Below are 12,822 nucleotides of genomic sequence, written 5' to 3'. Positions count from 1 at the left end.
CACTTAAAAGCGTTGGGAGCTGCTGGTAACAAAATTGAAATATAATTCGGAGTGCAAAGGGTTAAGCGGACTCAGCTTATGACGCAGGTGTCCAAGTGTTAAGTATCGGTCTCTCGATAATCTGCACTGGGAAATCAGAGCAGGCGTGAACTTTTCGCTCACTTTTCTCGCGCAAGGTGTTTCTGGCGAGGTGTTAATAATAGTGGCCGGTGGAGGTTCGTCGAACGCGAGAAATTTTTTCACAACTCGACAAAAGGAGGAAAGGTCGCGGTCGTTATTGTTCCTATTTGCAAAATCTGACGAAACATTCTAACGGGGTCAAAGCATTGAAATCATACTTGGCTCGAAATGTATTTTCCACCGTGCGCGTTATGAAACGGACCCGCGTTGTGAATCAGTGAGAATCAAAGACGAAAGGTGAACAGATTCAGCCTCGATTTGCGTCATGCACTGAAAGGGGATCGGCTACGGGGAATCAGAATAAATCGATATGCTCCGAACGTTGGAAAAATGGCGCAGAGACACGATTGTATCTGCTTTTAGCTCGAACGTTGAAGGATTTTTATCCACGAATGCCAGCGAGGTCAATATTTAAAAAACCTTGCAGAATTTATTCAGGTGTTCATTTATCAGAGATCCAATGAGATACAGACTCAACTGAAGTTATTCAGGGTGATGGTAATAAAAACATAGTGGTCATTGTTTTTAAACAGTTTTCGGGAAACGTGTGCTACCCCAAAAAAACCGTGCAAAATGTTAAAGGCGATTCAAATCGATGGAACTAAGTGGCGAAAGAATTCTTGTACAAAAAATCTGGAAACTAATGCCGTTAACTAATCCACGATGAATCATGGCTCTTGACCGATCCGTGAATAATCGATTGTAACTTTCTCGAGGAAAGAATCGACTGTGACGTGTGTATTTTGTGAACGTAAAAAGTCAACATTCATGTCCAATTGACGGTACATTCGTCACTCAATGTTCTATTCGTCGACCATACACGGCATTACGGTCACGATACTCTTCGAATATGCAATTTACGACTTAACTGCGAATACCAGTCGTGTTCTTCGATCTGCATACAATGACTTATCGAGATACGAACATTGTCACAATTATTATCGCGACGCGTGCATCGGTTACCATTTTTAAATATTCCACGCCGACATCCGTAGTTATGCGCCTTTTTGCAATCGAATGGATAGGCATGTACGCGATGGAATTTAACCTTTGCCCTTGTTAAGGTTCTAAAGTTAGTCCTGTTCCTAGTTCTTTTCAGATTTTACATTTTATTCGAATGCTATTCACACGATTCGCATTGCTAGAATGTTTTCACGTTCTTCTTGAAGATCTTCGCAACTTCTTTAAACTATACATAACAACAGTAATTACCGGTTCTATTGCTGTAGTACTTAACATAATATAGCAATTTCAAAGCTGAAGGATAAGTAATCAAAGAATTGATCGGCACAAAGGATCTCACAGAGTTGTGACGATGGAACGAAACGGAAATGATTTGCTGCACTTCATCCCTACGTACTCATGAGTTAGGAATTTGTTTTCGTACCCATCGATTCCTCAATCGAAGAAACCCTCGTTAACATTTCTAACTAGATCAAAAAATTGTGACCTATGAAATAGCTGACCTCTATCTCTATGGAACACCTGGAGAGTTCGATCTCGACAGGTAACGTTGAACGAATTTTAATATCTAGATCTCTCACGGTAGTTCACGTGATCCTTGTCTCTAGACAGTTCCGTTAGAATCAATCGGGGTTCCCCGTAACTCATGAATACCCACGATCGGTTGAGTATACGTAAATGTGTAGGAGTGCACTGTTGCTCCTTACGTAATAGACAACCTTATAAACACGGCCTCTGCGATTACCCACGGTCGAGATCCTCGATTGAAGATGCAGCAGCACGCTTCCTTAACAACTTAATAAAGCCGCGACATTGGATAACGTTAATCGAGAATCGCTGTCGATCCACGATTCGTCTTGTCCTCGCGGTGACAAGAAACGCGTCGACGTCAACGACGAATGATCGTCGAAGCGATCAAAGGATGATTCACGTTACGTGAATCCCGTGGCTTATAGTTCCTTTATGAATTGTTTAAAAATTATTCTCACAGTGATTTAGCAGTTAGCGTTATTTTTCTCGGAGGAAGGTGGAAGCTGCAAGAAGACTTGAAGAAGAAAAACAAGAAAAAGACGGAATTATTAGCAGAGAATATTACTAGTTGCATCACAAGACTTGCGTCTGAAAGTGAGAGTGAAAAATCAAATTTCTCCTAAAATGGCCAAGTAGCGAGCGAAAGTGAATATGATTCGATTAAGGTGAACGTCCGATGCGTCCATTAATCAGTTGAATACGAGAAGTTAAATGAACTACTGTTCTACCATTAGTCAGCGTTGTCATGTTAAGCATGTAGGATATTGGAGCATGCTCGTGATTTAGGTAGGACTCACTGTTGTGTAACTTTTACACGATGCAAATCAGAAAAATGTATGCTATACTCCAGCATTGTTTCACATTGCGAGTACCTAGGAAATTGGACAATGGAAGCATATACCAAACCAAATGTAATGTTTCGTATAGTAGGTTACTAAAGTATATATTGTCTAAGAAAAGAAATACAATCATCACTCCTAAAATAAATAGTATATATCCCCTCCATATAAACAAAAATTAATTAATTCTCTTTACCAAGAAAAATCAAGCATGATCTTCTGCTTTAGGCACCGAGCACCATGAATCAATTTTCAGAAAAAAAAATACAGTCATCATTCCTAAAATAAATAGAACATATTCTCTCCATATAATAAAAATTAATTACTTCTCTTCACCAAGAAAAATCAACCACGATCTTCTTCTTTGGGCATCGAGCACCGTGAATCAATCTTCAGTCGTCTTGTCGGTTTCCCTTTGAATTGAATGGACATTCGAATCGGTGCATTATAAAACTGTTATGTTGCAACGACGGGCTGCTCTTATGAAAAAATGGAGAGAAAAAGACAGTATACTAGTCTCTGTTACGAAATAAAATAGAAGCGACCGAGGGCGGCGCCGCGAGAACGCTCATAGGCGACGCAGGCTTTTCTCGTGATTACCGTCATTTCGATGCCAGAACATTATCGTCGTCATACGTTACGGCATCCGCGTAATCATAGAACACGCGTTTGTGTAATCGACAGTTCCTGTATCCTCCATTAACGTGCACCGTCTCATGCTGTTGTCATTGCGTTTCCGAGTACCATTTATCAAGGAATGCGTACCCAGACGTTGAGTATTGTTTCTGAGACAGTATTGCATAATCTGAACGATTCTAATGTGTCAATTAGTCTATGCAAACAAATAAAACAACGTTTCGAACATAGAGCACGAAATAAAAGGATAATTATTAATTATCTTTAATTATTATCTTCTTGCTTGACTTTGGTTTACGTCTTCCATTACTGTTTGACGTATCTCCTGTTGTTATTACGCCTACAGTATCATTAATTATTTATCGATGTTTTCTTTGGCACAGGAACGTTATTAATTTCTTTGAGTCAATAGGTACTTTTAACGAGGCGCACACGTAACGTCTATTACTTAATTCAATTGACGTACATCTCGAAGTTTCATTTCTTTCTTGGTCATATAAATAAAGATATCTTTTAATGAATCTTCTTTACTTGAAAATCCAAACATCTATGATATTTTAACCAGTAGTAAAGCTGGAACATTATTGCATAATCTGAATTTCGTTATTAAACTTTGCTTCCCTCCTTTCTCTTATACTAATTTTGTATAATCTATAGCCATGTATTGTCCTGTAACTTACTATTATTATGTATCATGTCGTTATCGTTAAATCTTCGAGTGTTAACATTATTGGGAAAACCAGAAGCACGTTGGAGTTCCAGTGGAACAATAATGCATAACTCGAACAGTTACATTGTTAGATTTCACTGTCCGATATTTAATTACTATTCATGATCTATTCCGTTCTTATTAGCTCGAACCAGAAAATATTCCGCATTTCTACACCTTAATTTACGATGCGATTACTACAATAGAACATAATTCCACGCGTGATAATCTACAGTCTGTCATCGTTCTGAAAGCGGTTACATACCTCTGCAACATAGTTTAGCTTCTTTGGATGCAAAAACTACTCGCATTGGGTAACATCATCGATTCACAAATGAATCTAGATTATGACATTATAATTTATAATCTACTCCATACTTTTTTCGTGACTTGTTCGAAGAATAATTCAAAGAAACAACGTAATCAGCGCAAATAAAGCCTTTCAACAATGGATTATCACATACACTTCATTTCGGTAGACGGCTCAAAGAAAAACCAGGAAGCAAAGTGACTAAAATGCGCGACATAAACTGGGACACCCTAATATGTAGGAGAAAGTACAAGAAGAACAATGTACAGCTCCGTGTTTCTCAAACTGGGCTACGGAAACATACAGCTGAATTAGAAAAATACAGGCAGTTAAACCTTAAACGTTTTAATGCCACCTTGCATAATATACTCGTGCAATCAAGGCGTTAGGTTTATTAACGATAATCACAGGAAGTGTACGCGTGTAACTAGACCTTAAACTATTAAATTTTTCAGAGTTATTATGCCTAGATTTAGGTTTTTACTTTTTATTCCGCTTCTATTATAAGTATGTAACATAAATGAGGTTCTTTTAAAGAAAACTGTTTATAAATATGTAAAAAATAATTCAATTCTATTCTATGTCTTCCCATGAGAAACACTGGTATATTTAGTCTTCCGCGAGTTTCGAAAAAGTTGAAGTTTCCGTAGATAAGAAATTAAATCCAGAACAATGACTGGTTCAGAGTAGATCGGTAAAAGTGGGCACGATCCGTTACGAAACTTCTACTTCTATTCGATTTACTCTGATTTCTGTCAGTCGGCTTCCTCGTGACGCTCGAAAACATGCAAGAATGGCGAAACGTCGCGTGTGTATTCCGTTTGTTGACCGTACGCGCGTTCTTGAACTTCCGCTTATTACAACGACCTAACTAGCGAACGTAAGAGTCGCTAATCGTTCCACGACCGAACAATTACGTAAGTTTCTTCGCGTAATTTCAAATTACACACTTTTCCGTTCGCGATTTGAATACTTCAACACTTTGCACTCCAAGAATTTGTATAACATTGTCTCGGTTGAAAAGTAAAGGCATCCATTTACATTTTACGTTTCTAATACCGTGTACCGACGAAAATAATAAAATTCTGAAGCTGGACATCGTAAATTTGCATCGTTAGGTTGAAGATAAACATTACAAAATATGTTTTGAAATATCAATGTTGTAAATATGTAGTGTATAAAATAACAGGATTTTCATACATTTTTCATAACCAGGAATTGAATTTGAAGTGACGTGAATTCACGTCAGCGTTTGCGAATGTGTTAACTTTATTCGTTTAATCTGTATGTCCTTGCGCAAATAAAATTGTAAAAAAAGGAAATATATTTCAAACCACCAAGTATTTTGCAGAATGGCAACACATGTATGACGTGGATAAAAGCTGATTGATGTAGTATTGTGCGACATGTGTCCATGTCAGAAGCTATAACGTTTTAAAAGTTGCTGCTTTTCAATAATAAGAATCAATTCCTTACGTCAATGTATACGAATTGTCTATAAACATGTCACACAATCCTGCAACTAATTGCGACAACGAAAGCGTTGGTTTGAGCCTGGTCGTCTGTTTTTCTCATCTAATAGCCACATTAAGCGGGTACAGGATTTTTACATCCAGCGACCTTGCCGCCCCCGTCATTTGCACTACTTGCAGCTTCTTACCTAACCGCAATTATTTTAGCCGGTGCGTCTGAATTCGTGGTATGTGCTGAAGTAAGCGTTGCGTTTTATGCAAAGCGCAACCTCGGGCTCGAGGATCTTATTTTTCAAGCGCTGACGGGTCGGCCCGCTAATGCTACCTAAAGAAGAGAACAAAGGGGACGCGTTAAACGCTGAATGCGATCATAATGCATCAGAGAGTGTCAGATTCATCACTGTCCCGTTTCTGAGCTTCGTCACCCGTCCTGATTATACAGTGTGTTCTCTTTTCCACGGAGGTTACTTCAGATGCGGTTTCACTATTTGAAAACAGTAACATTTACGAGTTAAATTTGTTAAAAAATTTATTCTACACTTTATTTTTGTAATGTGACGCATGTGTTTTATTTCGTGCTAATCATTAATTTAATTCTGAGGACATTGGGGTTGAAGAGGGCTGTCAGGGCGTAGAAGACGATTTTGTTTACTTTGAATAGACCTGTCTGAGGCTATTAGTTACCTACAAACGCCGTTCAAATGATTCAACCCGTGAGAAGTTTGCGTAGGTGCGTGGATCTCGAGACAAACGTAAGGTTAATACGCAATCACCCAGTAAAAAATAACCGATTCTTCAGAGAATCGAGTTTGCTCTATTCAAGGTGCATCGTCAGATGGATGAAGCTTGATTCCCAGACAGGATGAAGTTTTATTCCCACTGGTGCTCAAAGGGCACGATGCTCGAGTGATGAGTTGTCACGATACATTCATGCTCGTGGGATGTGTACAATAACAGGCTCCTCTCGAATTACTTATTTTCCTTCATTCTTTCATTCATAGTTGTCAAGTCAGGTTTGTCAACTCTCCCCAAAACAATTTTCTCTCGAGTATAAGCACGAGCAACTCCTGAGCTCCAGCGAGGATCGACCACGCGCATGCAAATTGAAAGAATACAGGAGAAATCGTGGCACACGCGAACGCGTATACTTTCTACCGTTGCCAGGTTCGCGTGAAATTCGCAAGCTGAATTGAAATCATCGATTGCCGACGACGCGAAATCGTTTGCATCAAAATGCAAGTAGGCGCCGCATACGGATCACAAATGGCTCCGAGTGCAAAGGGTTAAGTCACAGTGGCAACCGAACGATGAAATTAACTTTTTAAAGCCGTTGTGGAATTTGGTTTCACCGTAAGTAGTTGATGCATCCACGCATATCGCAAGTGGAGGAACACAAGTAGGTGAAATCATATTTTTGAAGTCGTCGTGACGCGTGGTACCATTTGAAGAGGTTGTTTCATCCCTGTATCTACGCGTATCGCAACTGGAGTGACACAAGTTGATGAGATTGAATGTTTGAAGTCGTTAGGACGCGTGGTACCATCGCGAGAGGTTGATTCACCTCTGTATCTGCGCGTATCGCAACTGGAGGGACACAAGTTGATGAAATTGAATTTTCGAAGGCGTTGTCCGTTGCAGGAAATAACAGAGGAATCGATTTTCTCGTGGGTAGGAAATTAACAGCGGCGCGGGTCAACGAGCATAATCGCCGAGCACGTTGCCGTCGAGGGATGCAATTTGCATAAACGTTGCGTGCCGCCTGTTGCTCCACATTCCCGACCGCGCTCGTAATACGCACAAGGTCCCCCTTTGTCAAGGATGAAAAATTCTTTGTGGTAGTCGCATACCGGCCCCCTAATTGGCAATAATATTTTCCCGAGGTGGAGAAACCGCGAACGGCGGCCAATTAAAACCGCCGCGGCCGCTCAATGGAAAACCTTTAACGAGCTCGATTTATCGAATTATCCCCTCCCCTGGCCGATGAGGTTCGAGAGTCATTGTGATAGGCGAAGGTATCACCAGCGATGGGAATGATACTGGCTCGATTTCATCGATACCAGACTGTGGAACGGATCCCTTCACTTCTCAAGTCGAAATAAAAAATAAAGAAAAATGACGAAGTACATTGTCTTTTAAAATTCTGTTTAATATATAAATTCAAATGAAGTTGTTACTATTAGTGGAATTTTCTAAGGTAAATCAAAATGTAAAGAAAATTTCATATATCGTCATTAAAATTTGACAATGAAAAATAGTAATAATAGGAAGGCATACAAAATGTACAAATCAACACAATTATCAGTGCATAGATTATAAAGCTAAATACATCAATAAGAATCAGCATCGGTTCCATCACTATGTGTCACGCTCCAGACACGTATGCTACACTAAAATAATGGCGCAGACCGTGGTAGAGACATGCTACACGATACCTGTCCGCTTGGTCAGACTTTATCGCAGCACGAGTTCATTGTGTGGGAAATAGTCTCAACTCATTTCCTCCGAGTGCAATTACTTTGGAACTTGGTTCAATATTGTTGCGGTATAATGGTGTTTTTTTTTCCACAGGTTTAATTAATGGCACCTGTAGATGTTAGGAGACAACGCGCGTGTCGGTTAATTCGTTTCAATCGATTCGACTGAATGAGCGTTCTACGTGGATTGTTTCAAAAGTCTTGTGAATCGAGGGAACAGAAACCTTCGCAATCTTCGCGTTTTGCGTTACGTAAACAGCTTCCCAATCTAAATTATACATTAATTATTTAATTTTCAATTACCCAGGAATTCTAATCACGAATCACACTGCCCAACGTTGGTATTGAAGACGTAACACCCTGCTCGAAAAACAATTTTATTGTGCAATGAATAATGCGAATACCGTTACAGGTGTTTTAAAATACAAGTGAAAACGAGATATGTTTTATTTTCATAGACATTTTAAAATTTCCTCTGCCACGTTTGTCAGTGTAAAAAAAAAAAAAAAGAAATCGTCCGAGGATTGGAAGAAATACAGCAATTTTCACGCCATTCACAAATTTTACGAAGCATGGAACCAGTCTCTACCGCGTTCTAATAATGCATTGACTGTTTCTTACATAATTGGAAAGTGCGCGTGATTTTCGTGTTATAAAACTTGCATTAATGGGGCGGCAATTAAAACGTTGATGCCCACTGAACAAGTTAAGTGTGGAGGAATTAGCGCAATAAACTCGATCCGTCTTCGGTAGCTTCGAGCAATCTTCATGATTAATTGTTGAATAATCACGGAGGTCGATTTCGTATTGCTTGGGAATTTACAGCTAAAAATGAGAAAAATAAAGTTATAAATATTTTGAAATCGATGATGGGGGTTTAACACCAGGGTTAGGATCAGAAGGATAAGGCATTGGCACTTATAAATATTGAAATGGAAACTCGTTGAATTAGGTAGTGCTGGATGCAAGTTACCTATGTTACCGTAATGCGTTTAAGCTCGTTCGAAAGCTTGCCAGGGACAATCGTACTTTTTTCCTCTTAAACGGAGATCGTAATACACTAATTGGCGTAGTTTTTCTCGTGGTAGAATGTAGTACCTTTTATATTGTTTGTAAAAAAATTGTTATTAGTTTGAAAGGCATTTTAATTGTAGAGTTGCAGAATCTCACCACGTGCGCGATGGTTTGCAGGATTCATGTAACTCGTGCATGCTTTGCGAAGCCATTGGCGTAAATAGAAGAACATCCGTATCGTGTTGAGTATTTTTCACGAACGTTGTAAACCCAAACAGATCGGCCTGGATCGAATCGCGATCAAGCTCTGCTGGATTGCACTTTTTGCTCCTGTCACTGCCTCACGTTTGGAGTCGAGGCTGCACGTGACCAAGGTGCACGCGTGACACGTGCACGCATGCCAGACCTACTGAAACAGCTGTCAGCGAGGTCTGGCCACACGTCCAGAGGCGAGGAAAAGTTAGAAAAGGCTTTGCGAAACCGGCGGAATTGCTTTTGCCACCGGTCGGGTGGCGCATTGTTTGACCTTGGTCGACGCACAGCGCCAGGTAAAAGTCTCGTATGTCGAAACAGCCACGGGGACAGTTACATAGCGTTCCCCTATTTACCGTGCCGCAATTAGAATGATAGAATTTCAGGACATTTTCTGCCATTACAAACGATTTATGCAGTTCAAGAAAGTGGCACAGACACAGCTGTATCGCGTTAGAAAGAATAAAATGCTTCCCCTTCAAAAATGTGTCAAAGCTCACGATCTTAATTTCACTCATTCATATCGTTGACCCTTTGCTGTCCTATATCGAGTGAGACTCGACACAATTCTACTGAAATTTGAAAATCTGGACTGCAAAGGGTTAATTAAGTTTATATATATATATACAATTAATACTTACGTTTATTTTTATTTCTGTAAATCTCGCGTTCAGAAATGAGATTTAAACGAATAATTTCCACCATACAATGAACGTTTTTTGTTTTGTTTGTGCTTGTAGAGAACTTGGCGCCGTCAGAGTTGAAGAAACTGAGAAACAAGCAGAGGAAGCAACGCAGAAAGGCTGAACTGGAACGACAGCAGGCTGCCCAAGCTCAAGAGAAGAGGGAACAGCACAACAAGTCACGGCAACAAACCGATCCCGATTTAGAGCAGCCCACGTTGGACGAACTCATACCAGAGAAATTGGAGAGGGTCAGTAAACGCGCGCATCTAGTCGATTTTCCATTCTAGTAGAGACGATCGGTGAAACAATGCTGAATTCGAATCGATTTTCAGGCCGATGACCCACTGGAGCAGGCGATCAAATTCTTACAACCGTTGCAGGAATTGGCAGCGAATAGAATAGAAACACATCTTATGGCGTTTGAAATTTACATTCGCAAGGGTACGTGGACGATTCATGGTTGACTATAGGTCGTTTCAGATTCGTAGATGCTTGTTTAAATGGCTATCGTTTCGAAGCTTTTAAAGTTCTGGGCTTTTTTATTTCTAATGAATTAACTACAGTGGACTTACTAAGAATTAGAGTCTCACAAGAAACCTGCAAGTCTGGAACATCTTGTATTAAATTGCAGGACGGTGCTGTCCATAGGTACACGTAGTACACGATACCAGAGATAAACTAATTTCTATTCAACTAGTAACACGTACAAAGTTTTCGCCTATCATTCGTTATTCGAAATATTCGTCCAAGAATATAGTCCATCTTTGTATGAAACTCAAGTAGTTTGGGAGAGCTTATATCGGACAGGACTGTCACGCAATGTACAACATGACCGTTTGAACGGTATTTAAATACAAATACTTGTTGCAGGTCGCACGTTGCTGATGCTGAAGTCGATAAAACGCGCACATGGGCTGGACCCGAACAATCCATACCTTCACACGTGTCTGGTACGCTTCATGCTGCACACTTTCCAGTCGCCGTTGGAATGGGCGGTGAGCGAAGTCGTGAAACGACAAACCTCTGGGATATACACGAGTTTAACGCCGATGCAGCTCAATAGAGAATTCCTGAAGGCGAATAGAAATTCACTGCCCCATCTCCTTCAGGCCGCGAGGATGATGTACGTCATAGACCCTTCCGATCAAGGGACCGCTCTCTACTTAATCTCAAACTTCGATCTCGAATCCGTAACGCTGCAGACTTGCACGGAAGTGCTGGAATCGTTGCGCAACGGTGACCTAGGACCCCCGATTCCCAACCTGATCGACAAATTCGTGGTCAGATGCCATAAACGTTTCCCGTACGCGACCGCTTTCCGACCCCCTGAAACGAAGGCGACGACCAATCACCAAGAGAAAGAGAACTTCATCAAGAACTGATCCAGGCACGCGCTCGTCAGCGTCGCTGAATCACTTCGTAGTTAGACGAGGCAATGGAGAAAGAAAAGGGAGTGTTTGGAGAGCTTTCTGATCTACAGTTGAAAACGATAAAGGAAAAAAAAAAGGAAAAACGAAAAGAAAAATGATCTCGTTGTGTTTACACTCTGAGATCGAAACAATGGGAAGGGAGGAAAGGACATAGTGAAAGGAGTTTCAAAAATTTGATTAACGTTATAAACATGATGTATTATACACGAACCGTTCCTGGAAGGTTTCATGTAGTGTGAAAACAGTGCTGGGGACAGTGCTGTCATAAACAATCTGAATAAATTATATACAACACGAAGAGGTGGCGGTCCACGCGCCTCCGACGCGGTACCGAATTTTAGGTGAACGAAGGAAAGGATGGCTAGTAGCTAAATATTAATTAACAATTGGAACAGGACGAATTAAACGCGCTCTCATCGACGGCGCGATCGACGCTATGAAATAATTGTCGACAAAGTGTGAGATGTTTAGTGATGAGGGGTGGGATGGGCATGTGGGTGACTAGGGGCGGGAATTTTGGGGGTTGGGTGCAGTGTGTAAAATATAATGACGTGCGAAACTAACACATTGGTACAAAATACAAGACTTGTATACATTCATACACGCGCGCGCTCTATGAATATTTCTACTCGATGTTAAGGTGTACTATTTTCAGCGATGTCTACATAAATACTCTACTGTGTAGAGTCTGAAAACTAGACGATCATCGAGCACCACGATATATTGTACCACGCATGTTCGTCGCTACATTTGAATAGACTTTGTTCCAAGTCGTATACTACTAGTTCACTTCGATTCGCAAAACTGTTTAAACTAATAAGTGAACAGTCTAAACTTCGTTTTTTCCTTCTAGAAACATGCAAAAAACACACACCCAAACATGTTTTATTACCTGCGTTTAATACCAGGGTAATGATCTACGTTTGGATTGGAGCCCTGATATTCCATCGAGAGCAGTCAATACGGAAGTTGTGTCCATTTCGCGAAAGTCTCATGTGAAAGTTACTATAAGAACAATAAAGTGCGTATTGTGTACGCAAATTACCAAAGTATATCATAAAATCGAAAACAATAAGTGTCGATAGCAAAACGAAAAAATAAACAAAATGATATCATGCATCATCTGTATGTCAACGGATTACAGAAAATTTTAATAAAAGGTAATGTTGAAGTTTACCGGTATATATAGTAAGTCGAACCGACATTATGATTACCTCATTTATTTTTCAAATACCTACGCATACCTATAAGTTGTGAATTTCCTTCAACTAAACGAGAAAATTCCGTATGATGCCGATGCTACAAATTAGTGATAATATTTGTACA

The 12,822-nt window shown here is 40.1% G+C and overlaps 1 protein-coding gene across 2 annotated transcripts in view; it reads left to right on the top strand.

Annotated features, from left to right (window-relative positions):
• LOC128874576 (N-alpha-acetyltransferase 15, NatA auxiliary subunit) overlaps positions 1-12,694 on the top strand; it is a 49,601-nt gene extending 36,907 nt beyond the window's left edge. Inside the window, exons 9-12 of one of the 2 annotated variants that reach the window (XM_054119416.1) lie at positions 9,407-9,676; positions 10,121-10,314; positions 10,399-10,507; positions 10,937-12,694. In XM_054119416.1, coding sequence (XP_053975391.1) covers positions 9,407-9,676; positions 10,121-10,314; positions 10,399-10,507; positions 10,937-11,448 — 1,085 coding nt within the window. In that variant the 3' untranslated portion in view covers positions 11,449-12,694. The remainder of the gene's footprint in view (positions 1-9,406; positions 9,677-10,120; positions 10,315-10,398; positions 10,508-10,936) is intronic. The other variant, XM_054119417.1, reaches the window with a different exon arrangement.
• Positions 12,695-12,822: the final 128 nt, after the last annotated feature.

Source organism: Hylaeus volcanicus, chromosome 4, assembly GCF_026283585.1.
Source record: "Hylaeus volcanicus isolate JK05 chromosome 4, UHH_iyHylVolc1.0_haploid, whole genome shotgun sequence".
In the NCBI taxonomy this organism is placed as follows: domain Eukaryota; kingdom Metazoa; phylum Arthropoda; class Insecta; order Hymenoptera; family Colletidae; genus Hylaeus; species Hylaeus volcanicus.
Note: the sequence above shows the minus strand (reverse complement) of the source record. Positions and strands in the feature narration are given on the sequence as shown.